Source organism: Budorcas taxicolor, chromosome 1 (genome assembly GCF_023091745.1).
Source record: "Budorcas taxicolor isolate Tak-1 chromosome 1, Takin1.1, whole genome shotgun sequence".
Lineage (NCBI taxonomy): Eukaryota > Metazoa > Chordata > Mammalia > Artiodactyla > Bovidae > Budorcas > Budorcas taxicolor.
The window spans coordinates 135,588,673-135,616,123 of record NC_068910.1 but is presented as its reverse complement, the minus strand read 5'-3'; the positions used below and the strand labels follow the sequence as shown (position 1 = coordinate 135,616,123).

Below are 27,451 nucleotides of genomic sequence, written 5' to 3'. Positions count from 1 at the left end.
ACCAAACTGTCCCTAATGTTTTCCTAATTTTGTACCATGTAGTGGTTTTTAAGAAACTGAACAAAGCAACTCCTTTGCCCTGTTTTTTTTAACAGTTTTTTTTTTTTACACACATACTGTATATACAACTTTTAAAATAGCTGCACAATTTTATATCTCACTGTTAGAGAAGTGCAGTCCAGGCAGACCATGCTTCTCAATATATTAAAAATATTAAATAAAACCCAACCAGTTTCATACTTTTCCAATAGTCAAGCTGGTTGGAAAAAAGGGTCTGGAGAAAAAACAGGCAGTTGTAAAACAGGATCAATCTTTCTTCACAAACACACTACTTAAAAACTCTTGCTAGTTCCTTATCTTATCCCTTTGACACCATCTCTATGATCTCACCTTAAAAGTTGGAAATAACACATTGCTAACTTACAGACAAAATCTGTTGAAACATGCATATGTCAACTGCCCACTCAACCAACTGCAACCCTGAGGATTTTTCTGGCCCAGTAGAAAGAGGAAACACTAAGATCATCTCTGCTGTAGAGTTGCTTCTCCAGTTAACAATATCATGTGTTTTTCAGGATGTTTCTTGGGCATGCATGTATGACACTGTCACTTCATGATTCTACTTCCCACAAGCAGATATCTCCTCCACTCTGTCTTTCATCCCAAGAAAGCCACTGTCATCCATCCAAAGGTTTTCCAAGGTAAACCAAAGTCACTTCTGTGTTGCCATATACAGCAGAAACTGCTGGATATAAGCAGACCTTTGGAAGTCCTCTAAAGGCAACCCCCAGGAATTCATATCCACGTTCAAAAGCTAGAGTCTTATCTTCCATGTCCAAGATGACTCGAATTCTTTCTCCTATCTGCAAACAGACATCAAAAGAAGGTTAGAAGAAACCCATCAAAGGCATAGCTAGAGGAAGTTAAGTTGAAAATATTATTAAGAATATACATCTCAAAAGTTATCTAGAAAAACCAACCAAGTTATTTGGTCAGGGAGAAACATCGAGAAAAACAACACACGTCAATTTCATCACAAATGTTTTGATGGTTTTTTTTTAAACTTAAGACTTGTATGGGATCAATATTTAATACTGAAAATTTTAATATTCTTTCTGAACAGTCCCAAGATTTTATTTATTCTTTTTAAGGGCTTTTTAAAGAAGGTTACCACTAAAACCTATAACTTGGCACATTTTACCAAAAAAGGCACTCTAAATTTTCTCAAATTACTACAGTAAATGCATACAATGGAATGTTATCCAGCCTTAAAAAGAAATTTTAGTATGTGCTACAACATGAGTGGACTTTGAAAACATTATGCTAAGAAAAATAAGCTAGACACAGAAACACAAGTATTATACTATTCCACTTATACCAAGCACCTGGAATATTCAAATTCACATAGACAGAAAATTGAATAGAGGTCACCAGAGGCTGGGGGAGGAAGAAATGTGGAGTTACTGTTCAGTGGGCACAGAGTTTATGCTGGGGTGATGAAAAAGTTTTGGGTATATGTTGGGTATACATAGTGGAGATGGTTGCACAACCCTGTGAACGTATTTAATGCCAATGAATTATACACTTACAAATAGTTAATAATAAAGACTGTTGTGTATATTTCACCAAAAAAATACTATAATAAAACATTCAGCCATTAAATTATACAAAGCAGTTCTATATACAATATGGAAATTATATAATTATGAATTGTCGAATCTGGCTATAGGTTCTAAAGACATAAAATACACTTATTAAACAATCACTTTGTGGTCGGTCCACTACTCTGAAAGGTCTGTTTGTTTAAAAAATAAAAAAAAGAGCAGCACTGATTGTTAAACTAAACAGAAGCACAATTATCCAGTTCTTTTCACATATGGAAAAGTAAGCAAAGAAGTAGCATGTTTTATCCTTATAATTTGCATATATTAGAGGTTGTTCCATCTATATACTTGGAGGCAGAAAGTCCTAACATTCTTCAATCAAAAATCATAATTGAACACTTTCCAGTTATGATATCCCCCAACTGCTATCATTACCTTCCTTCATTGTATTTCCTATCACAAACAACTACCAATATCTTTTCCTCTTTCTCTGCCCAACTCACAGATTAATCCCATTTTACGGACCTAAGAACTTCCAAATTACCAACATCATTACTTTACAAACAAAGCACAAACAACAACAAAAATAATGAGTATTTGTTGAGTGATTTTATATTATCTCATTTAAAATCTCACATCACTCCTAGGAGTTAGCCCTATTTTACAGAAGATGAAATAAGAAAACAGAACCACTCCCCATGAAATTTTCAAGTTTACTTTACCTTTGAGCATATAGCAAGCCACAGCACAAGGAGTAGAAAGGCCAAGTTTTAGGTGTCGGAGGACAAAATTTAGAGATAGATAGCCGCACAATTAGAAACTTAGAAGAACTCCAGAAGCAACAAAACCACAAAGAGGATGAGCCCCAAAATAAACTCTGCCCAAATCCTTGTGTGAGGACTGCATTACACAAACACAGGGAAAACCGCCAGGGAACCAGGCAGAAAAAGCAGCAGCTAGAAGCCAAAAAAATGAACGAAGACATTAACTGCTATATACAGTTTCAGTCCAGGCAAGTTAACTGCCTACTAGAACCAGAAAACCTACAGTTTTCAGCACAAAGCAGTTTCTAAAGGAACTAAACATTCCAGAGTTATTGTATTGTCCACCAGGTCCAGTTTTCACCAGTTTTCAATTTAAAAAATGAATGGATATGAAAAGAAGCAGGGAAGTACAACTTATACACGTGGAGAAAAAAGAAGTCAGTAGAAACAGACTCCAAGTGGGCCCTAGATGTTGGATTTGGAAAAGACTTCAGAGTAGTTATTATAAAATATATACAAAGAACTAAAGAAAAACACAGTATTAATAAATGAACAAACAGAGATCTCAGTAGAGAAATGGAAACTATAAAAATGAACCAAATGAAAATTTTAGAGCTCAGGGGCACAATCACCAAAATTCACCAGCCTGACTCAATAGTGTTGAAATGACCATTGAGTTTAAATGACAAGAAGAAGAAAAAAAACTATGAATTTAAAGATAGAACAACAGAAAGTAATAAATCCAAAAAACAGAAAAAGGGACATAGCTCCAAAGGCACAGAGACAAGGAGAATATCAAGCAGTTCAACAATTACATTAAATATAAATGGACTAACTACTCAGATCAAAAGATTGGGTTACATAAAAAGAAAGATATAAGCAGTCTGGGGGACTCATTTTAAATATAAAGACAAAATAAATGTAAAAGGACGAGGCGAAAGAGGTACTCCGCAATAGTAAACCTAAGAAACTTGGACTGGTTGTACTGACATAAGACAAAATAGACATAAACACAAGGAATATTACTAGAGTCAAAGAAGGTCATTTTGGGTTTCTCTGGTGGCTCAGTGTAAAGAATCTGCCTGCCAGTGCAGCAGACATGGGTTCAATCAATCTCTGATCCTGGAAGATCCCACATGCTGCAGAGCAACTAAGTCTGTGCACCACAACTATTGAGCCTGTACTACTGAGCCCACGCGCCCCAACTACTGAAGTGCCTGCACCCTAGAGCCCGTGCTGCACAAGAGAAGCCACTGCAGTGAGGAGCCCACACACCTCAACCAGAGAGGAGCTCCTGCTCGCTGAAACTAGAGCAAAGTCTGTGCAGCAGTGAAGACCCAGCATAGAAAGAAATAAATTTTTTCTAAAAAAAGGTAGATATAACAATCATACATATGCACCTAATAACAATTTCAAAACACATAAAGCAAAAACTCACAAAACTGAAAGTATAGACAAATCAACAATTATAGCTGGAGATTTTAATAGTCCTTAGTAAATGACAGAACAGGTAGACGAAAAATATAGAAAGCAGAAGACATATATATTGTTAACCAATTTGACCTAATTGTCTTTAATAGATTATTCTATCCAGCAACAGTATATATTCAAGTACACATGGACATTCATCAGGATAAACCATATGCTAGGAATAAAACATGTCTCAATAAATTTAAAAGGACTGAAATCATATACAGTATGTTCTTTGAAAAACAAAGAATAAAGGACTTTTACTTCAAAATCACGGCTAGTGACAGAACTTTATCTTCAATGATTATTAAGTCCAGACATCTTTCTCCTTAGTGTATCTGTAGACCCTGAAAGAACAGTAAGGAAAGGATTCTATGAAAGAAAACCTTCCATACTTTTTTATACCTCAGGAAATGAGATATATTAGTTCTTCTACTTTATTATGCTTGACTTGAGGTCAATACTAAGGCTAGAACTTTCAAACCACATGTTCTTCTAAAATGTGCCATCTATAATTCTTTAAAATTTCCAACTTATCAGATTATTTTTTAGATTCTGCTGAATCTATGGTGATCATATAGCTTTTACAAATGGGAACTATAATTTTGATCCTAGAATAAAATGAATATGGCTGAAGGTTAAGATGAAAATAATTTTAAAATGCAGTAGTTTTGTCCAGTGGTTAAGGTTCTGTGCTTGCACTGCAGGGAGCAGAGGTTTGATCCCCGGTCGGGGAACTAAGATCCTACATGCCATGTGGTGGGGCCAAAAAACAAAAATTAAAGTAAAAATGTAGTAGTTTGCCTGAACTTGCTTATCTTTATAGAAATCACTGACACCTCCACAGGCTTTGAATACAATCCACAGCTCAGTAAGTAGCAGACAAAAAGTATGTATATACATGCACAAAGGTGCATTTGTGGGGGTGAGGTATCTAGAAAAAGCAATTTAGATGTGCCATGTTGTAAGAAAGATTACAATCCAGAGTACAAGATGGCAAACTCTGGCTCCTGGGCCAAATCTGGGTTGCAGAGTATAAATAAGGTTTTACTAGAATAATAAACAATAGAGTTGAACACTTATGAGAGACAGTATGGACCACAAAGTCTACATATTTACTATCTGACCCTGTACAGAAAAAGTTTGCCAACCCGATATAAAGACAGATTGCTCAGACTGAATATGTATAAGGAAAAAAATATTAAGATACTAAAAGATAATCAGAGTGGCCAAAAAAGGCCAGTTACACTATTTATTTAAAAATTACCAAAAAGACAAATAATGCTGCTATATAAAACTTTGTAAATGTAAAACAAATTAAGGCATGATTTAACAAAGGCTCACTTTTCAGAAAATATTCGGTTTCTCACCTGATATTTTGGTGCATTGTTGCATTGTGGAAAACTGCCATTGACTTCTCCATTATGTAGTAGATTATTGTCCACTAGATTCCAGCCCCAGCTCTGGTCATCGCTGCCCAGCAGTGCCACATAACCTTGGCACTGCATGGGGGCTCGTTTTGTAGCAATTCCAATCACTGCCACAGTGCCCAGAGGGCCCTCCCACCATACTTCCCACGCATGGCGGCCCTCACTGAAACCAATCTTGGTCCTTGCACCATCAGTGCTCTGAGCGATGGGGTTTCGATGTAAAGTAAAGCCATTCTTCTTAATGTATACATTCCTGGAGCAGTCATTAGTGCTGAAAGCATGTTGGAAAGCACGTATCTGAAAAGATGACCAGAGAAGAGAATTTTATTTTTCTTTAACATTAAAAAGTACCCAAACTTTAGGGCACATGTTTTTAAACAATAAAATTATATATTTTAAGTACTACAATAAGTATTTCTCAAAAATGGCTTTTTGGGGATGAGACACTAACACAATAAATTATACAACATTAAAGATAAAAGTGCCAACTGTTTCATTATTGACCAAAATTTTAAATCACTGTATAATTTCTCCAAATAGACTTAAGACATCAAAAGATATACACAGAAATCCTTATATTTTAGAGGGAATACTGAGATGTTTTTGGGTGACATAATGATATTTGGGAACTGCTTTGAAATATCCAAGAGTGGAGTGGGAGATTGGACAGGGTAAACATGAAACTAGGCTGCCCACGAGTTGATCCTTGGTAAAGCTTGATGATGGGTATAGGGAGGCTGTTGCCTCTACTCTGGTTTATATTCCATATTTTTACATTAAAAGTTCAAATATGTACAGTTTCCATGTAGGCAATGCTGTCATCAAAAAGAACGGTATTTTAAGTAAAACAGGGAACTCAGTCACATTAGCTATCAAAAATTTTAATAACCACAAACTATCTTAGATCTCTGCCTCCTTGCTAGGTATTACTCATACACTAAGACATCACCACTCTCATTTTACCAAATCAAATAATCCCCTAGATAGCATCTAAATTCAACCACTAAAATTTATAAAGAGATAGTCATTAACAGCAGCTACCATTAACAGGTTAGTTGACTTTCAGTAATTACTAGTCTTTGAAGCTTCCAAAATAAAGACAGTAAGAAAATTATTACTGTATCGTTTCTCATGTTTTGGACTTCCCTGGTGGCTCAGACAGTAAAGCGTCTGCCTACAATGCGGGAGACCGGGGTTCAATCCCTGGGTCGGGAAGATCCTCTGGAGAAGGAAATGGCAACCCACTCTAGTACTCTTGCCTGGAGAATCCCAAGGATGGAGGAGCCTGGTAGGCTATAGTCCATGGGGTTGCAGACGGTCAGACACAACTGAGCGACTTCACTCACTCACTCTCATGTTTTAATAGCTTATAGCTTTTTGGTCTGTATGTTTTTCAGAAAATCCCTTCTTTACTCCAACTGTGCAGAAGCAGTTGAAGGCTAGGATCTATTGCTTTAGTTAATCTGAGAAACCAATTCTAGAATCAGAATTTCAGCATAGGAAAGACCTTAAGACCTTTACCTAGTTAAACTTAGGAATTAGGACACAGGCATAAAAGTCAACATGTAGTCAGCATAAGCACCTCAAAGATAAGTCAAACATCCAGTCCCCGCATCCAGTGTGCCGTCCCCTTTGCCATCAGTGAGTACTTCACTGTTTAACTGTTGTACACCATCAGATCACAGATTAAAACAAAAACAAAAAACCTCTTTGGTTCAGGTGTCCCATGTTTTCATAAGGGGGATGTAAACCTGAAGTATATCTTATTTTTTTCTGTAACTATTCTTATTATAACAACCTGAAAGTGCTATACACATCCCAATCATTTGATTCTAGCCAAAAAATATCTTAAAAAAAAATCTAATCTAAATTTATCAAACTTTTACAGGAAATACATGAGAACATGTTAAGCAAAACCACAGGAATGAAATCAGCAAAATCCAGACTGAGGATTATTCTCTACAGGGTAAACACCTGGGTTTCTTCAAGAAATAAACTGCAGGGGTGAGAGGTGGGAGAGATGGAAGGAGTATCTGCAGACTAAATTAGCCTTAAGAGACATATCAACTGTCATGAGAACCTTACATAGATAGATCTTGCTTACATAAACTGAAAACTAAAGACACAACATTTGACATTTTTATGAGAAAACTGGAATTTGAATGCCACACTTCCCATATTAAGGGGTTATTTATTTATACTACAGATGTAATAACGGTTTTGGGATTTAGTGTCCTTATCTTTTAGAGATAATATGAAAAATGAGATAAAATGAAAAATACACAAATAAAAACAGTCTATAGTTCTTGCTATGCAGTCTCATACACAATATGGATTTTGCATTATAGCAAACAGCTTTCAGATCTAGTTTAGGATGTAAGTTTGAGATTTAGAGAATTACAATTAGATGTCAAGTATGACTGGAATAACTAATGTTACTTGGTAATATGTAAAACACGAATTTCTAAAAAGAAGTCAAATCCTAATTAGACTGACAACTCCAAATGCTTTCCAGTTTTACACTGGCCCAAGCCTGTTCTTATCCTTTCCTCAGTTACCCTCGGTCCCTGGAAATCGTATTTGACTCTTCCTTCTTCTTCATCCCACCTCACCCAGTCAGTTGTCCATCTATGTGGACTTGTTTTCTTGCAATTTCTCTCCCAGTTATCCTCTTCTCTGCTCCATACACTTATTCTGGTCTTGAATACCTCTGGTACAGAAACCAACCCCTGCCTTCTTGAATTCATCTTATGGACTACTAGTTTTTCTAAAGCACAGCTCTTACTTTGTCATTCCTTTGTTTAAATTTTGTGGTTTCCAGCTGTAAAACAAAGCCTAAACTACAGGCTGAAGCCTGTATGTCAAGGACCTCCATGATATCTCTAGTTTCAGCTTACCTTTACAATCATATCTCCCACTACAATTCAATCTAACCTATTTTATATCTTTAGCCTTCCCTCTAAGCTACAAACTGTAACAGATGCCTATCTGAAAACTCTTGATGTCTTAACACTGTAAATTCTGTGCTACCAAAACTGAACTCATTGTTATTTCTCCAAAATCTAGCCCAGGTAATCCCTATATTACGTAAGCCAGATACCTAGAAGTCATCCTGAGCACCTCCCTCTTCCTCACCCTGATTTCAAATCTACTGCCAAGTCCTGTAGCTTTTATTTCCTAAATTTCTCACCATCTCTTGTTCTACATACTTACTACCATACATATTTCGAAGGTTCCCCTCCAATTGGTTGTCCATTCTTAAGTCACAATCACCTCCTAAAAATGTAAAACTATCACATCACCAACCCCCATACTCCTAACTGTCCTTCACTTACAATTTAAAATGGCTTCCTTTTGCTTGGCTCCAGTCCACCTCTTCATCTTTATCAAACTTGCCTCAATTTTGCTCTCTGTGGTCCAGCCACACTGATTATCTTCTGTCACTCATACTCACCAGGTTCCCTCCTGGAAGGCTCTTCTCTCTTTCTCTGGCCTATTTATCCTTTTTTTTTTTTTTTTCTGGGTCTCAGTGTTATTTTCTCAGAGAAAGCCTTTCCTGACCTCACTACTTAGGTCAAATTCTCCACTATTGACATTCAGAGCACCATGGATCTAACCTTCACAGGACTCATCACAAATCACAAAGCATCCATAAGCATTTGTTATTTGTTTTTATTCAGCATTGCATCTGCAAAAATGAACATAGTACCTAACATTCATTTTTTTTTTAATAAAAATATATACTATTCAAATCCTCTGCCTTCCACTGTCTTGCTTTTTGTTCAGGGTATTTCCTCTTGGTAAAATGTTCATATTCTCCCCATTTTAAAAATTCAGCTCAAATACAATCTCAATCTCAACCCTTCTAAAGCTGTTCATTCAACTTGTGAATCTCTTTCACTAAAATTCTAGTTTCTAACTAATAACCACTAGTTATTTCTATACATTTTTTTTCCTCTTCTCCTAGACTGAGGACTTTCCTACTAGGCTATGTATATCCTTTTGAATTAATCTTTTATCTTCAAGATATTCAAGAAAAGTCCTGCAACATCTGAATGCACAAGTCTATAATACCTACAGTTCCAGTGGTACAAAGGCATACAAAGTATTAAAATTTATAAGCCTCTGCAAGGATACAGAAAAACAGGTAACATAGGCTGCCTCCAATCTGGATGGTGGGGGTATAAGGACTAAAGGAAGACATTTTGCTTTTAGATCACTTTGCTTCTTTTCAACACTGACTCACATGAATACATTATTTATTACATATTATTACATGAATCTTGAATCATGTGAACATGTCTATTACAGGCCAACTACAAAAATGTCTTAATTTAAAATAAGTAAAAATGATAAACTTTACGGAAAAATAAAAACTAAATAAGATTCATGAAACCTATATGTTTATTAGGCACAGTAAGACAAAACAATCTTCTGCCCTCTACTATATGAATTACAATTATTATCCATTTAGCATCTACTAACTGTCCTTGCAACTCAACATGTTATTTCACTTAATAGATAAACAATTTGACATATTTAAAAGTAGTAATCATTATCCTAACCTTATTAAACTGAAACCTATTTTATTACAGAAGACTACTTTTACATTTATTTCACATGGAAAAATTTTCCATGTGAAAATTTACTTACTCTGGCCCCACTGGCAGTCTAGCATTAAAAAGATGTTTTCCCTTTTTTAGTTGTTAATGTATTTTTATGTTTACTATATTCTAGATCAGACTTTATCCTCTCTCATGTATACTCTTGGTGACTGCAATCCTAAATAGCTGTATCCATCCAAACTCAACTCAAGTTTACAGCCATTTGTTTATATTGCTTGAGGAATGCTCTCAGTCCTACTAAGATCTGTTACTTAACATTTTTATTTGTATATGAAAGCAAGACTAAGCACAAGAGTCTGGCAGCGGGGGGGGGGGGGGGGAAGGCACCAAAAATGGAAACGGCATGTTGGATGACAAACAGAACATAAGAGACACAGCAGCAAGGTGGAACTATGAAAAAGTTGGCAAGGCAATAGCCAGTAATAGTGGGACATGGCAATATTACGACTGTTAAGTGGCGCCAATGGTACGATGTTCTATTCAAAGCCTTTATCTTTAAAGTTAGCAGATGCCTTGGACCACACTTATTTATAAGCCTGTAACATAGCGGAGGGAATTTAAGGTACTTGGGCAAAAATAAAACAGTTATAAATCAGAGCTTGGAAAACGTGAGGTGAAAGCAAAAATCTTAGAAACTAAGTCAATAAGGCAGCCGAGATGATCTAATAAAGGACAGAGAGAAAAACAGGATTAGAGTATTGAAAGCTACAACAATGGCAGTTTTTAAGGGAACAGACGGTGGAAAGTAGAATGAATGATGGAAATCAAGGATGGAAAACCATCTGATCCTTTAAAAAGTACATCACGGAAGTGGGGTGGGTTAAGGAGCAGAACTTCAACCCAAAGAGATCTTTATGGCGGGGGAGGAGAGGTAAGGTACTGACTGGAGCGGTGGGAAAGCGCTTCTGACTCAGAAGCTTAGCTGAGAAACACTGAGAGCTGCGCGGAGAAGCGGGACAGGGGGCAGCGGCGTGGCGCGGGGCTCCCTCACCTTGGCCTTGTAGCTGGGCAGGTTGCAGAGGATGTCCGTGCGCAGAGCCTCCTCTGCCAGGCTGCGGGCGCACAGGCTCCGCCACACCTCGCTGTTCTCATCGCCGTGCAGGCAGCGGTACCAGTGCTTGCACACCAGGGCGCAGCTCCGCAGCTCGGACAGCTCCAGGTAGGAGAACACCAACTCCAGCACCCGGCTGGGCAACCGGCCCCCGGCCCCAGAGCCCGAGCCGGCGCCCGCGCCGCCGCCACTACAGCCAGCGCCGCCCGAAGCTGCCCCAGCCCCCGGGGCCGGCGCCGCCATCGCCTCACCAGCCGGCCCGAGGGCCGCCGCCGCCGCCGCCGCTTCCCCCCGTCTCTGCTCCAGAGGCCAAGCCTCGCCTTGAGACCGGAGCAGCTCGCTCACCGCCCCTTTCACAGCTAACCGCCCGGCCCCTCCAAACCACTCCCGCCCCTGCCCGGGGGCGTCCGCCGCGCGCCCCGCCTCACTGAGGGCAGACGCACCGACTGCACGGGCGTCCCCCGCCCCTCCCCCGCGGCTCAGCGCGGTCGCCGGAACCGCCCGACTCGTACGGCCTCCCCGCGGCGCGCCCGTGGCTCCGCCATGCGGGTTGAGGGCACGAAGCAAGGACGCACGCCCAGCTCGCGCGGTTCCTCTCGGCCCCGGATGTGACTATTTGGCTGCGGCGCCTCCCGCCCTACGCTAGATGGGATTGGGCGCCCGTCGGTGAGGTCATCGCCAGGCGCCTCGGTGGGAAGCTCAGGTATGAGGTTGGCGCGGGTGGGTTTCAGGCTATCCTCCGTCTTTCCCCCTTTTCGATCTAGTGGCCTCGCGTTGGCTTTTTTGGTCCCCTTTTCCTATAAGGTTTACCTGAGTCATTTGCGTTCCTGCTTGACCATTCCACCCTAACACAGGAAACTTCCCTCTCCTTACTAGCCAGTCCTGGCTCCGCCACCTTGAGTTTGAGTTAGATCTTCCTTTTCCTTCGGCAGCTGAGGTCGTGTTTTCCTGGTCAGGCCCTCTTGTTCTCCCTTAGTCCTGTATGTAGCGTGAGAGGTCGCTACATTTGAACACCTGCCGCCCTCCTCCCATGTTTGGGTAACCTTAAAGCGCTCTTTAAGTGCTACATTATTTTGGACAAAATATGGCCTTTCCCAGTCTTTGCTACTAACCCACCGGTTAGTAGGCGAATTGAGGTGTGTTTTTAACTAGTCATTCTAGTAGGGAACAATGACATGGAGGCTATAATTAAGAACACTATTTGGAAGGGAAAGAATTTCAGCATTATTTAGTCATATTAGTTTTCCTAGGTGGCCAGAACGTTTTCCGACAGCCTTTGAAGAATGCTCGGTAAGAGAAAATAATAACCATCATGTAAGACAGGCAATCTACTGGGGCCCTTTACGGGAGAGTTTATATAACTCTCAAAGCAACACTGTGAAGTAATTGTTAAATAGGGTTCACGGATTCCCTTAGTAGTTAATTCCACCAGTTAATTCCAGTCTTTCCTTTATGTAGTAAGGAATCTTTTCGAAAGCTCTCCTGCTGTGAATAATCCATTTCTTGTTTTCTAGTAAAAACAAAAGAACAGCACCTACCATCTCTACTCTCTGGTAAGTGGTGTTTGATTACTACTTGCCAGTCCCTTCTTCCTAGCTGTTTTTTCCTCCAAGCTTAGTCACCAGATTCTTTTCTTTCTTACTAGTATCAGTGCCACAGCCCTTCAACCACTCACTTTGGAAAACTGAAATGTGTAAAGAAAAGTTGACCAGTATACTTATTACAATGATAGTGACTATCATATTATTTAAACCTCAGGCTAGGGGAATTTATTATTCATTTTTCAACTTTCAGCTATCCCAGGAAGGCAGTCCATGTTTTGTCTGGAAAGGCACTGAAGTTTCTTTTACATCTTCAAGGATAGAGTCGGTCCATCCAAGAAGGTGACAAAGAACAGACAAAATGAACAGCTTTAAAGGCACAGTCACTTGAAAAGGACAAGTGGATACATGGAGATAAGACAGGAGCAATTATTTTAGAGAGCATTCGGTTATGAAAGACATTGGCCTCTATTCTGTCTGCCCTGGTTAAGTGAGGGAGAGCCTGTGAAGGATCTGATTAAATAAATCTAGTCCAGTTAGTGAGGTGACTTTTTATGGCAAAGTACCCCCAAGTGGCCCAGGTAGGATTTCAAAGTAGGGAAAGCTTTCCTTTATCACTGCCTCCTGTTTTCTTCCTTGCCTGCTCATCACCCTCTGGACCATGTCCCCTCCCCCCATGTTCAGTACCCTCTTTCTGCCCTTTGGCTGCTTAGAACTTCCATCTTAGCACTCCACCCTTCATAAAAATGTTTTCAAAGTACCCCACCTTCCTCATCCCCACACTCCATAATCTCATTAGGTGCTGGAAGAAAGGACTCTTATTATCTCACAATAGGAAATGACTAATTACTGTGCTTGACCCTTTAGGCATCTACCTTTGAGAAGAGAAGCTTGTTGACTTGATACCTGAGTGGAGATAGTGGCACTTAGCTACTTCCAGGTAGCTCTCCAGTCCCCGTAAAACAAAAACAAGAAACAGCAGATTGCCAACTCATTTCTAAAAGATTGTTTTGATTTAACCCATATGTAGTTAATTTTTCCCACTACTTTCTACCACAGCAGTCTGATTAACACTTTTTGATTGAATATTTCAAATAATAAATAACTTCAATTTTGTAGATTAAGTAAACAAGTGATTTGGGTCAGGAGGTGGGGGGGTACGCTGGTTGAATCCCTGATCAGTACTCTGGGTGATTAAATGCCTCAGAATATATGGATTTCTGGGGCTTTCCCAATTCTTTTTTCCTAATATTTCCTGTAATAGGTCTCTATTTTAATTTTTCTGACTAGCTGGGTAATCAGTGAATATTATCCATGTGGTGTAGAGATTGAAAGTGAAAGTGAAGTCACTCAGTCGTGTCCTACTCTTTGCGATCCCATGGACTGCAGTCTACCAGGCTTCTCTGTCCAAGGGATTTTCCAGGCAAGAGTACTGGAGTGGGGGTGCCATTGCCTGAAGTTTCATTTGTTCTTTACTCTGGTGGGTAGACATTAAGGTTGAACTGACCTTGGACTTGTTGGGAATAACAGTCCAAGAGATACTACTGCTTCCATTATGAAAAACTACAGGAACTGTATTGTTGTCTGTAGTAGTCTCTTGAAGTGCAAAACTCATTTATTGCCTAACTTCTTACACTTTGGGGTGGAGTTTAACCAGATGTATCTTTAAAATTGAATTAACCTTTTCTGGAAAAGAGTTACATTAGGAAGAAAACCTAGAACTCTTGTCTGCAAGTCAGCCTTACTTAGGTTCTCTGTGGGTAGATCTGTGATGGAGAAATAGAAGTACTAGAAACCCTGCCTTTTCTTAGTGAAAAACCTAATATTCCAACAGAGATCCAAAACCTTTATGGACACAAAATCCTAAAACTGTAGAGGGCAGACTTCTCGACTTTAAAGTTAATTCATTGTAGAAAAATTAAAACTCTGACTTAGGAATAAATGATCAATGCTTCAAAGATTCATGACGTAGTTAAACTGTTTGTAACTTAAATAGCCTTTTCAACGATTAATTAAAAATTCATATTTTTAGTTAGGATATTGTCTCTATCATGTGAGTCAACAGTCATCACAAATGACAGTTCCTAAGCCTAAATATTAATACCCTTCATTTTAAATTGTGTTGAGTGTCCTTTTTCCTTAGTTTACCTGGAACATTCGGCAAAAGTCCTTGTTATGGTTTGTTGTTGTTCATTCGCTCAGTTGTGTCCGACTCTTTGTGACCCCATGGACTGCAGCGTGCCAGGCTTCCCTGTTCTACACTATCTCCCGGAGTCTGCTCAACTCATGTCCTTTGAGTGGACGATGCCATCCAGCCATCTCATCCTTTGTTGCCCTCTTCTCCTCCTGCCCTCAATCTTTCCCAGCATTACACTCTTTTCCTATGGGTCGGCTCTTTGCATTAGGTGGCCAAAATTGAGTGCTTCTGCTAAAATTTTTAAAATGTATTTTTGTCTTTTTTATACTTTGTTTTGTATATGAAAATTGCTATATCTGATTTTGTGACTGTGTTTCTGTTACTTTGATTACTATTCAGTTCAGTTCAGTTCAGTCGCTCAGTCGTGTCCGATACTTTGCGACCCCATGAATCGCAGCACACCAGGCCTCCCTGTTCATCACCATCTCCTGGAGTTCACTCAGACTCACGTCCATCGAGTCCGTGATGCCATCCAGCCATCTCATCCTCGGTCGTCCACTTCTCCTCCTGCCCCCAATCCCTCCCAGCATCAGTCTTTTCCAGTGAGTCAACTCTTCGCATGAGGTGGCCAAAGTACTGGAGTTTCAGCTTCAGCATCATTCCTTCCAAAGAAATCCCAGGGTTGATCTCCATCAGAATGGACTGGTTGGATCTCCTTGCAATCCAAGGGATTCCCAAGAGTCTTCTCCAACACCACAGTTCAAAAGCATGAATTCTTCGGCGCTCAGCCTTCTTCACAGTCCAACTCTCACATCCATACATGACCACAGGAAAAACCATAGCCTTGACTAGATGGACCTTAGTCGGCAAAGTAATGTCTCTGCTTTTGAATATGCTGTCTAGGTTGGTCATAACTTTTCTTCCAAGGTTTAAGCGTCTTTTAATTTCATGGCTTCAGTCACCATCTGCAGTGATTCTGGAGCCCAAAAAAATAAAATCTGACACTGTTTTCACTGTTTCCCCATCTATTTCCCATGAACGGATGGGACCGGATGCCATGATCTTCGTTTTCTGAATGTTGAGCTTTAGGCCAACTTTTTCACTCTCCTCTTTCACTTTCATCAAGAGGCTTTTGAGTTCCTCTTCACTTTCTGCCATAAGGGTGGTGTCACCTGCATATCTGAGGTGATTGATATTTCTCCCGGCAATCTTGATTCCAGCTTGTGTTTCTTCCAGTCCAGCATTTCTCATGATGTACTCTGCAGAGAAGTTAAATAAGCAGGGTGACAATATACAGCCTTGATGTACTCCTTTTCCTTTTTGGAACCAGTCTGTTGTTCCATGTCCAGTTCTAACTGTTGCTTCCTGACCTGCATACAGATTTCTCAAGAGGCAGGTCAGGTGGTCTGGTATTCCCATCTCTTTCAGAATTTTCCACAGTTGATTGTGATCCACACACTCAAAGGCTTTGGCATAATCAATAAAGCAGAAATAGATGTTTTTCTGGAACTCTCTTGCTTTTTCCATGATCCAGCGGATGTTGGCAATTTGATCTCTGATTCCTCTGCCTTTTCTAAAACCAGCTTGAACGTCAGGGAGTTCACGGTTCATGTATTGCTGAAGTCTGGCTTGGAGAATTTTGAGCATTACTTTACTAGCGTGTGAGATGAGTGCAATTGTGCAGTAGTTTGAACATTTTTGGCATTGCCTTTCTTTGGAATTGGAATGAAAACTGACCTTTTCCAGTCCTGTGGCCACTGCTGAGTTTTCCAAATGTGCTGGCATATTGAGTGCAGCACTTTCACAGCATCATCTTTCAGGATTTGAAACAGCTCAATTGGAATTCCATCACCTCCACTAGCTTTGTTCGTAGTGATGCTTTCTAAGGCCCACTTGACTTCATATTCCAAAATGTCTGGTTCTAGATTAGTGATCACATCATCATGACTATCTGGGTCGTGAAGATCTTTTTTGTACAGTTCTTCTGTGTATTCTTGCCACCTCTTCTTAATATCTTCTGCTTCTGTTAGGTCCAGACCATTTCTGTCCTTTATCGAGCCCATCTTTGCGTGAAATGTTCCCTTGGTATCTCTAATTTTCTTGAAGAGATCTCTAGTCTTTCCCAATCTGTTGTTTTCCTCTATTTCTTTGCATTGATCGCTGAAGAAGGCTTTCTTATCTCTTCTTGCTATTCTTTGGAACTCTGCATTTAGATGCCTATATCTTTTCTCCTTTGCTTTTCACCTCTCTTCTCTTCACAGCTATTTGTAAGGCCTCCCCAGACAGCCATTTTGCTTTTTTGCATTTCTTTTCCACGGGGATGGTCTTGATCCCTGTCTCCTGTACAGTGTCACGAACTTCATTCCGTAGTTCATCAGGCACTCTCAGATCTAGGCCCTTAAATCTATTTCTCACTTCCACTGTATAATCATAAGGGATTTGATTTAGGTCATACCTGAATGGTCTAGTGGTTTTCTCCACTTTCTTCAATTTGAGTCTGAATTTGGCAATAAGGAGTTCATGATCTGAGCCACAGTCAGCTCCTGGTCTTGTTTTTGTTGACTGTATAGAGCTCCATCTTTGGCTGCAAAGAATATAATCAATCTGATTTCGGTGTTGACCATCTGGTGATGTCCATGTGTAGAGTCTTCTGTTGTGTTGTTGGAAGAGGGTGTTTGCTATGACCAGTGCATTTTCTTGGCAAAACTCTATTAGTCTTTGCCCTGCTTCATTCTGCATTCCAAGGCCAAATTTGCCTGTTACGCGAGGTGTTTCTTGACTTCCTACTTTTGCATTCCAGTCCCCTATAATGAAAAGGACATCTTTTTTGGGTGTTAGTTCTAAAAGGTCTTGTAGGTCTTCATAAAACCGTTCAACTTCAGCTTCTTCAGCATTACTGGTTGGGGCATAGACTTGGATAACTGTGATATTGAATGGTTTGCCTTGGAGATGAACAGAGATCATTCTGTCGTTTTGGAGATTGGATCCAGGTACTGCATTTTGGACTCTTCTTGACCATGATGGCTACTCCATTTCTTCTGAGGGATTCCTGCCCGCAATAGTAGATATAATGGTCATCTGAGTTAAATTCACCCATTCCAGTCCTATTACTGATTACTGTTAGATCAGTGGGGTTTTTTTGGCAGTCTGATTTTGTATGTGTGTGTGGCTAAAAGTGGGAGGAAACAAACTCGTATTGGGAATAGAAACTTTAAGCAGATTAAATTATTCTTCAGTATTTGGAAATTTATCTCTGTACAATTGAACTAAATTCAGGTATTATATCTGAAAATACTAAAGCAACTATTTCAGTTTCTTAGTAGAGAAACTCTCCTTTGTCTTGTGGAATGAAAAATTTGTCCAGATAGATTTGTTCGCTTCCTTTTGTCTGATCACTTAATTGTATAAATTGCCCCAGTTTTCTTTTTTGCTCTACCCAGGAGGTAATTAGGCTTCCAGGTGGCAGTAGTGGTAAAGAACCCGCCTGCCAATGCAGGAGACATAAGAGACGCGGGTTCTATCCCTGGGTCATGAAGATCTCCTGGCGGAGGGCATGACAGCCCACTCCATTATTCTTGCCTGGAGAATCCTATCCACAGAGGCGCCTAGTAGGCTACAGCCTAGTTGTGGGAAGGGTCACAAAAGACACACATTTGAAGCGACTTAGCAGCAGCAGCAGCAGGAGATAGTTAAGGCAGGGGGTAGTATTATGTGGCAATTCCAGTTTAAAGAAGCAGGCTGCCTAGCATATCAGGAATCTAAATAATGCACATAAACGCTACTGTTACATAAGTGCAAGTAGGTGATAATGTGATTTTTTTTAAAAATTTGAATATATTTAGAAGCAGTAATGAATTATTAGTAGCTTTTGGTCATGTTCTGTACTTTCAAATACTAACAGATTAAACCTGTTATCAAGTAGAATTGTTATAAAAAGGTCTTCATTATTTATAAGTTTAGGATTGTTTTATTTTAGATCCTAAGTACAAACCCTGAATGGGTGACTTTGGGGAAATTATTTTAAATTTCTGAGACTCAGTTTAGTTATCTGTAAAATGGAATGATACCAATCAGAAATGTTTTGAGAATAAAATTAAATAATGTACTGAATTAGTCTCCAGTGAGAGGACCCAAGGGTTTGCATTTTTAACCAGTTCCCTGATGATAGTGGTACAGTACAGGTTCTCAACGGCTTCCATGGTGGCTCAGTGGTAAAGAACACATGTGCCATGCAGGGGCCATGGGTTTGATCCCTGGGTGAGAAAGAGCCCCTAGACAAGGAACCTACTCCAGTGTTCTTACCTGGGAAATCCCATGCACAGAGGAACCTGACGGGCTACAGTCCATGGGGACAAAAAGAGCTGGACTTAGCGACTAAAACAACAGGTTCTCAGATTCTAGCATACATCAGAATCACCTGGAGGGCTTGTTAAACCACATTGTTGGTGCTGACATCAGAGTTTCGGATTCAGTGGGCCTAAAGTGGGGTCCAACAATTTATATTTCTATAAGTTCCTAGGTGATGCTAGTGCTGCTGGCGACCATACTTTGAGGACCATTGGTGTAATATATATGATGCCACTTTGACTAGCCTGATAAAAGTAACCAAAGTGACAGTGATAATACTTTTGTTGAGTTCTCATTACATACCAGCCATTGTTACATGCACTTGACATTTATTATGTCATTTAATCTTATCTTATGAAATGGATGTTATTATTACCCCCATTTTATCAAGAAGAAAAGTGGATCATAGATTCAGTAACTTGCCCAGCTGATAGGTAATAGAGCTATTCAAACCCAAAGAGTCTAATTCCAGAACTCATTTTTCATAAACATTATTCAGATAAAGGATATAACCCGATGATTGTGTGGCCCTTTCTTAAAAAGGACTTTTCTTAATTTAAAATAAGTGTATTTATTGTTTATTCCTATGTGAGCCTCACATCAAAGGCTGGAGGACCAGGCTTATCTGGGTACCTGATTGCAAGGAAAACATGTAGGCATGTGCCACAGTTTTGTGTTAACCAGGCTTTGTAGGCTTGATCTTCAAATGTCTTTTTATTGATTGAGTTTTTTAGATGTCTTTTATTTTATAAATGAAATATTAAGTTTGTGTCTTACGAAGTTCTTATATAAAACGTGAGATTATAGTTTTCCCCCCTCTTCACAGAGTTACCTGGGTCATTATGGCAGTCAAGTGGACTGGTGGACATTCTTCTCCTATTCTCTGCCTGAATGCAAGTCAAGAAGGGCTAGTGGCTTCTGGAGCAGAAGGTGGAGATCTCGTGGTTTGGGGTGAAGATGGGACTCTTTTAGGACACACGTGCTTCCAAGGGGCAGAGGATGTTACCAACGTCTTATTTTCTCCATCCTGCCCCACCAAACTCTATGCCTCACATGGAGAAACCATTAGCATACTGGATGTCAGGTCTCTGAAAGAACGCTTGGACGATTTTCATGTGAATGAAGAAGAAATCAACTGTCTTTCATTGAATGAAACTGAAAACCTGCTGGCTTCTGCTGATGACTCTGGAGCAATCAAAATCCTAGACCTGGAAAATAAGAAAATTAGCAGATCACTGAAGAGACATTCCAATATCTGTTCCTCTGTAGCTTTTCGACCTCAAAGGCCTCAGAGCCTGGTGTCATGTGGACTGGATATGCAGGTGATGTCTTGCAGAGAGTACATGGGTAATTTCTAAATGGGACTTGCTAATAGAATCAAATTATTGATCGGGCTAAATATGTCTTGGCATTTTCTGTTTTCTACTGACATGCCTTATGTATTTAAGAACCGTAAACTTTATGTCTACTGAATGTTTAATGATAACTTGACAAAGTCTAGTAGATTAACAAAGTAATTATTAATCTTTTTCTCTATGCTTTTTCTAAAACATGAGAATTCGAATATTTTATTCTAAACATCTGTTTAAACAAAGGACCATGCTAAATACAGAGTTTATCACCCACTCACTCTCCATAAAGTTTGTAGTTTTAAAAAAAAAGTTAGAGGGCCTGAATCTATTATTGTTTTTACTCTAAATCACTGGAGTGAGAATAGGCATGGCTTCCCTTTGGTGATCACTTACCACTTTACACTGCTTTACATATATTAGTTTTCTTTCTAATCAAACCCTGATGATACTATTTCTTTTTTAGAAATGAGGAAACTGAGATTCAAATTGAGTTTTCCCACAGCTATCTGAATTGGAATTCAAACCTCAGTCTCTCTGACTTCAAAGCCTATATTTTTTCTCTGTGACACCAAAGATAGTTATTTAAATAGATGATATGTGTGCCCAACACTGCTCTAGGCATTTAATCTACTTTCTCAACTGCTTATAGTATCTTACAAGACTCCTTGTCACTTCCAGGCCAGTGATCTTTACCACTCCTCTATCCTCCACACCTCCTTATAATTTAGAAATAAATGAGACTAATTTTAGTTGTTGTCACTCTGACTGCTACTGGTCTTTTTACTAGGAAGAATCAGTGGATGTCCTGCTGTGCTGGGGCAGCCCCCAAACAATTAAAAATTGTCCTACCAAAAATTTGTAGTGCCTCTGTTGAGAATCATTTTACACCTACAGGGCACAGTGATCCCATGACATCAAAATTCCTTTTCTACTCCTAGGTCTTGCCCAAAACTTTAATAAATTTGTATTTTTCTACACTAATGGAGATAATCTGCTTACTTTGTTGGGCAGAAAGACCTATACAACCAGTCAGATACCTGTTTTAAGTAGGCGGATTGTACAGTGTCTCTTTGACTACTCATTCATTCATCCTTAAGCTATACCAGTTTTCAATCACTGGTTCATTAACTGTGTTAGACATGGCAGTCAACCAATTAGATGTATAGCAGTCACAGATTAGACAAGAAGCAGGCATCCAGAATTTACCATTTTACCTCCAGTTCCAGATGAGAAAGTTTAGTGCCAGGCAGGTGTTAGAGAATACTCTAGGAAATAAATATATTGTGAAAAGAAGTCTTTTGGTTTTTTATTTGTCAAGAATTGCTAAAAATTCACTATAGATTAACTGCTGCATTGGGTTGTGATATATAATAAGAGTGACTAAGATAGTACAGTCATTACTTCTGACTGAAATTCTTTAACTGGAGTTGAAAGTATAATTTCTTCCAGTTTACTTCTTAAAATCTGGTTATCTGGTATTTTTCTGAACTTTAAGAATAGCCAGCCTATGGAGGGGTCCAAGAATGTAGGTGTAATAGTGGAAGGGAGTTTTTATCAGATTAATGATGAGAGTTATTTATCTCTGAACAAGGTGTTTTATCTCAAGGCAGGAACTAAATTATTGCCACACATAATAGATAAGTTCAACATACCTATCTTTGTTATTAGAGAAATTATAAAAATTAGATCCTTTGATTTAGATAGGTTTAAGTAGAAAAAGCTTACTCAAAGAAGCAGGGACCTTAAGAATGAAGTGTGATTTATTAAGACACTTGAGACTACTTAATCTTTTATTAAATAGACACAATATTCATATTGTATTTTTAAGGTATAAATAATAACACTAAATAAATACATGTGAACCCACCACTCCAATACAGTTTTTTCTTGTAAGGACATTTGGAAATTTGAAGCCGTCATGAATTTCTGTAGCATACACACTGGTTTTCTTTATCCCTCATTTCCACATTTGAAAGTAAATGGTTTCAAGTTTGTTTTCTTCTTTCTGGAGTTTGAACAGTCTCTAGGACCAAAACCTAAGTATCCAGATAGTGGAAGAGCCTTTTTTTTCCCCTTGAAAATGAATCTTTTATGTGGAAAGAAATGTTTTTGTATGAGAAATTTTTGAGCAGGGTCACTTTGATATGCTTGCATTCATGTCTGACTGTCACTTCTTTTGAAAGTAGGCTGACTTGAAGGAAGTTACTTTGAATAGCAAACCAAACCTTGGTATAATCAGCAGTGGTAATATTTTCAGTTCAGATCTGTGCTTTTGACTAAACAAGGCCATGCTTATCCTAGTGTCCCTTTTAAATCATGAGCCATAATTCAGGGACGGTACTAGATGGTGAAATAAAGCTGTCTTTTCGCTCTGAAAGTATGAAAAATATTTGCTTTTTCAAGTTGGTTGCTCTAGGAAGACAATTGCTGAAGTTTGGAGAAAAATCTATCCACAGAACTTATTGTTTTGTTTTAAATATTTTTAAAATCGCATTTTATCTAAATCCACTTAGTAGGTCCAAGATCATGGTACAGAACAACAGTAAAAAGCCAAGTATACCAGGATGTCAAATTAACAGACTTGTTTAGAATTTCTGCTCCTTTCTACAGGTACTGTGCCAGGCATTGAGCTTCCCTGGTGGTGCAGACAGGAGAGACTCTGCCTCCAATGTGGGAGACCAGGTGTTATCCTGGGTTTAGTTTATTTAGTTGATAGGTATTTCTACTTGTAACAAGCATAGGCTAAAATTAATAAATTTCCTCATTTTCAGTTTTACTTGTAGCAGTCAGGGTAGGATGACTTAAAGAAATTGGCATCTTGCTTAAGAGTTTGGATTGCACATTAAAGGGTTTGTTGATCCAGAGTTACTCAGGATCTTGTGTTTAAATTATACCTTCCTTACTGCCCTTGGCATTCCAGTTTTGGCACCAGGGTAGCATCCCGCTGGCATGTTGTGGTGCCATCTGAATTTTTTTTTAATATTGCTGGGAATGTATCCTGCCAATCATTCTCAGACTAGTTTGGTGATTTTGTTAGAAGCAGAATAAGCATGTTCGTGAAACAAACTTAGAACTCTAATTGTGTAACTTCCACTTACTTACAGGTGATGCTGTGGAACCTTCGGAAAGCCCGGCCACTCTGGATTACAAATTTACAGGAGGATGAAACAGAAGAAATGGAAAGTCCACAATCACCTGGTCAGCTTTTAAACCCTGCCTTAGCCCACTCTGTGTCTGTGGCATCGTGTGGCAATGTTTTTAGTTGCGGTGCAGAAGATGGTAAGGTTCGAATCTTTAGGGTGATGGGAGTCAAGTGTGAACAGGAACTGGGATTTAAGGGCCATACTTTAGGAGTTTCTCAAGTCTGCTTTCTGCAAGAATCCTATTTGCTGCTTACTGGAGGGAATGATGGAAAGATAAAGCTGTGGGATGTAAGCAGTGAAATTGAAAAAAAACATAAGAGTCCAACCAAACATACTCACAGGAAGAAAACCAAACGGGCAACTTACACCAAGCAAGGTGGAAACACTCATGCTTCAGTAACAGGTGAAGATGAACATGGCAAAATTTTACCAAAGTTAAGTATTGAACATGGAGAAAAAGTGAACTGGCTCTTAAGTACAAAAGTAAAGGGGTACCAAAATATATTGGTAGCTGATCAAACTAGTTGTATATCAGTGTATCCCTTAAAAGAATTTTAAATCCAATAAAACATTTGAAAAACTGCAGCAAAACATTTTGTAAGTTAAAAAAAATCCTGATTCTTTGTTTAAACTCTTTGTCATATGTGGAATAATAGCATTGCATAACGTGAGCAAAAGGAGATAATTGGTTAACACTTCATATGGTAAATGAAATATTAAAATTTGGTGAAAGAGAATGAATATTCACTGAGTCCTGATTGTGCTCCAGCATTTTACATGTGTTTCATTTCATATTCCAGATCAATGAAGTGGGTGACTTCCTTCATTTTATTACCACAGGAATCAAAACTCAGAGATGTTAACTAACTTGAGGATCCAAGAAAATTGCAGGCACGATTACTCACCTGCAAAGGATCTTCATTGTCTTGTCAAGTTCTTGCCTTAGGAAAGCTCACATCCTGATCCAAACATGGTCACTGGATTAGTTATAAATTAGTAATTCCAGGATGTCATGAGGATCTTTACCAAGTCGAAAGAAGAAACCTGTTCTTGCTTGTTCTGTGTAAAGCCCAGAATACTTTACTGACAATCACTTTTTGCCATTTCTAAGAAAAGTGTTCCAGGGTCAAATCAGTTTAGGATATTAGGCAGCCATCCAGGCTGTGATGCTGTTGGGACCAAGAATAAGCTGAAGTTATGAATAAGCAGAAACTCTGACTAAGCAGAAGATATGAGGTAGATAGAAGCGGTTGAGAATAGAAGCCAAGACATTGTGTTAAGAGTAAGTTTTCATCATGCCCTGGATTGCTGATTTTTCTGCATGTTCTTTCAACTTCAGCTTTAACTGACTACTCTTATGTTCAAAGATGTAAAGAGAGAATCTGATTAGTTACCATTAGCTCTGATACAATCACCTCTGATCAGGAGGATGTTGTCATTTAGTATCAGTATTGCCAAAGGAGCCCCCACAGGTAAGGGAGCTAGTTCTCAGGGAAGAAGAGTAAGGGTTGTACTTATCGTCCCCAAAGATCTACAACCAACTTGATATTTTGGTAAATTTACAATGTGAAAATTACAATGTGAAATTACAACGTGAAAAGGTGCAAAGTGAACTCTTCTTAGGTCAGTCATTTTGTTACAGTTTGGCTTACATTCTCAAGCAACACAGTATACCTAGATTAGTTAATGAGAGCTTAAAGAAACACTGGTAAAGTAAGCAAAAGAAAGTGCCATCACCTTGGCTTATAGAGAATCAGGATACTTTTTTTTTTACACTGTGCAGCATGCAGGATCTTAGTTCTCCAACCACAGATTGAACCTGTGTTGCCTAGAGGAAGCATGGAGTCTTAACCACTGGACTGCCAGGAAAGTCCCAGGATACCATTTTTAAATATTGCTTACCTTGATTAGCCAACCGGCCCCTCAGATAACTGAGTGAGAACTTAAGTGGCCTCACCTTCTAAGTGGGCTGCCAAAGTCCCCAATCTATAGAAGGTTGAAAATGTAGCCCAAAATACCAGGTTCTAATCCCCGGAACCTGTAAATGTTACTTTATTTGGCAAAAGGTTATTTGCAGATAAACGTTACAACTAGTAAAGGATTATGTTAAAGGAACATAATTAAGATAATTATATACTTACCTTTTTGCTTTATTAGACTATAAGATGCTTGGGGGCAAGGGTCTGCCTGTTGAATTTCAGAACTTGTGGTTTGGCCTGTCCTGGACCCCCCAACTCACAAACAATAATCATTAAATGAAACAAGGGAGATCCAGAAGGTGAAAATGTTAAGAGATGTGGATAGAAAAAAATAAAAGGTCAGCTTGAAGGGAGCTGGCAGCAGGGTTGCCTGGCAACCAAACTGAACCCTTTGCTTATGCTTTAGGTTATTTTTAATACCAGTTATGAGGGCTACACATAGCTCTCCCAACCAGTGCTCAGTTTACAGATACCCAGACATGCTCATTTCACATTTGATGTTCTCTCCAAATGACAGTCAGTTTGTACTCTGGAATAGACAGTCCTGAAGCTGATGCAGTGCCACCCAGTTGCTTCTCCCTGCCAAGAGCAGAAATACCTTCAGGATTAATCAATCACCCTCTGGCATAATTATATAATTCTGATGCCTTAAACTATGAATAGCTCTTCCATCATCTCAGTTTTCCTGTTTATAAGTGGAGGATTAATGAAAAACAATGATACTGCACATGTGTTCTATGAGTGTATTTGGTTTTCTGAACTATCTATGACACTTGACCTCAAAATGCATCAGCATGCATCTCCTAAAAAGGTCACTTTTCAACATAACCGTATTACTGATATTATATCCAAGAAACTTAGCAATAATTCGCATTCTTGTTCTTAGCCAGCCAATTGTGACTAATATTCTTAACTAAAGTCTGATGATGAGAGAGTAGCAACCAGAACTGCAGAAGACAGGTCCCTTAGCCTTGAGCAGGTCTCACAGAGATGAGAGACGGAACAGTAAGGATCTTGTGGCTCAGTCTGGGGTCTGAACAGAGGTAGGTCTCCATAGCCAACCCTCTTCCTGTGGCATGTTCCCAGTGGGGAATATTGCTCCTTGCACTGGACTGAGGTTCATTTTAGAGACTAAGTTGTCAGACAAGAGGGAAATTGTGGGAGAGTAAGGACACAAGTAACTGAAGTGAACAAAATATGCTGTCACCACCACTACCTGGGCCATACTCCAGCCAAAGAAGCAGGATTTAATCTAGCCCAGAAGAGGATGTGAGAGAATTCAGGACCTGTCATATACCTGGAGAGCCCTGCCATACCCTAGTACTCTTAGTGGAGGAAAGGACTGAGCTGAGGTTTGATAGAGCTCCATCAGGTCTTTTTCTCTAAAGCCATAAAAATGCTTGAGGAGAGTGACCCAAAGTTCACTTGGACATGGTTTCCCTATAATCATTCTAGGCAATGAATGAAGAAGCATCAGTGTGCAGTGATCAAGTAAAAACAATAAATGTCAATACAAGAGGTTACAAATAGGTAATGACGTGAAAGTTGAATGCAGTATTTTTGTTATGAACAAGATTGTTAATCATGTTACAAACCAATGTGTGGCTAGATAAATGCAATGTTAATATTTTATTAAAAATCATTAAGATATAAAAGATTCAACTAGGGACTTAGCTGATGGTCCAGTGGTTAAGATGCCATGCTTCCATTGCAAGGGGGTGTGGGTTTGATCCCTGGTCAGGGAACTAAGATGCTGTATGCTGTGGGGTGTGGCAAAAAAAAAAAGAAAGGACTCAACTAAAAAACTGTTGAATCAGTAAAGTTCAAGGGTTTAAAATTGCTACACCAAAATGAGTTGCTTTTCTATATACCAACAGTAAAACATCTGAAAAAAGAAATGTCTCCTATTCACAATAGGATCAAAGCAATAAAACACATGGGAGCAAGAAAGTGAAAGATCTGTAAAATGAAAACTATAAGACTGCTGAAAGAAATCAAAGAAGACACA

The 27,451-nt window shown here is 39.1% G+C and overlaps 2 protein-coding genes across 3 annotated transcripts; one reads left to right on the top strand and one right to left on the bottom strand.

Moving 5' to 3' along the window:
• Nucleotides 1–649: 649 nt before the first annotated feature.
• FBXO45 (F-box protein 45) lies at nucleotides 650–11,187 on the bottom strand. The gene is made up of 3 exons (XM_052648700.1): nucleotides 10,885–11,187; nucleotides 5,209–5,565; nucleotides 650–863 (listed from the first exon to the last, which is right to left on the bottom strand). The coding sequence occupies exons 1-3, from the start codon at nucleotides 11,185–11,187 to the stop codon at nucleotides 678–680; spliced, it is 846 nt and encodes a 281-aa protein (XP_052504660.1). The 3' UTR covers nucleotides 650–677.
• Nucleotides 11,188–11,615: 428 nt separating this feature from the next.
• WDR53 (WD repeat domain 53) lies at nucleotides 11,616–24,022 on the top strand. 2 transcript variants are annotated; one of them, XM_052646091.1, is made up of 5 exons: nucleotides 11,616–11,647; nucleotides 12,459–12,497; nucleotides 13,353–13,425; nucleotides 19,796–20,291; nucleotides 23,426–24,022. In XM_052646091.1, exons 4-5 carry the CDS (start codon nucleotides 19,812–19,814, stop codon nucleotides 24,020–24,022), a joined length of 1,077 nt encoding a protein of 358 aa, XP_052502051.1. In that variant the 5' UTR covers nucleotides 11,616–11,647; nucleotides 12,459–12,497; nucleotides 13,353–13,425; nucleotides 19,796–19,811. The 2 variants fall into 2 exon arrangements, with proteins under 2 accessions (XP_052502051.1, XP_052502046.1); XM_052646086.1 differs by lacking the exon at nucleotides 13,353–13,425 and having other exon boundaries at nucleotides 11,631–11,647.
• Nucleotides 24,023–27,451: the final 3,429 nt, after the last annotated feature.

What these genes read in the sequence shown, in the direction of transcription:
- FBXO45 (XM_052648700.1), bottom strand. Translation starts at nt 11,187, where the DNA reads ATGGCGGCGCCGGCCCCGGGGGCTGGGGCAGCTTCGGGCGGCGCTGGC. An exon ending in TGCCCAGCTACAAGGCCAAG is followed by an intron (nt 5,566 to 10,884) that starts GTGAGGGAGCCC and finishes TCATCTTTTCAG; the next exon opens with ATACGTGCTTTCCAACATGC. An exon ending in ACAATGCACCAAAATATCAG is followed by an intron (nt 864 to 5,208) that starts GTGAGAAACCGA and finishes GTCTGTTTGCAG; the next exon opens with ATAGGAGAAAGAATTCGAGT.
- WDR53 (XM_052646091.1), top strand. Translation starts at nt 19,812, where the DNA reads ATGGCAGTCAAGTGGACTGGTGGACATTCTTCTCCTATTCTCTGCCTG. An exon ending in CATGTGGACTGGATATGCAG is followed by an intron (nt 20,292 to 23,425) that starts GTGATGTCTTGC and finishes ACTTACTTACAG; the next exon opens with GTGATGCTGTGGAACCTTCG.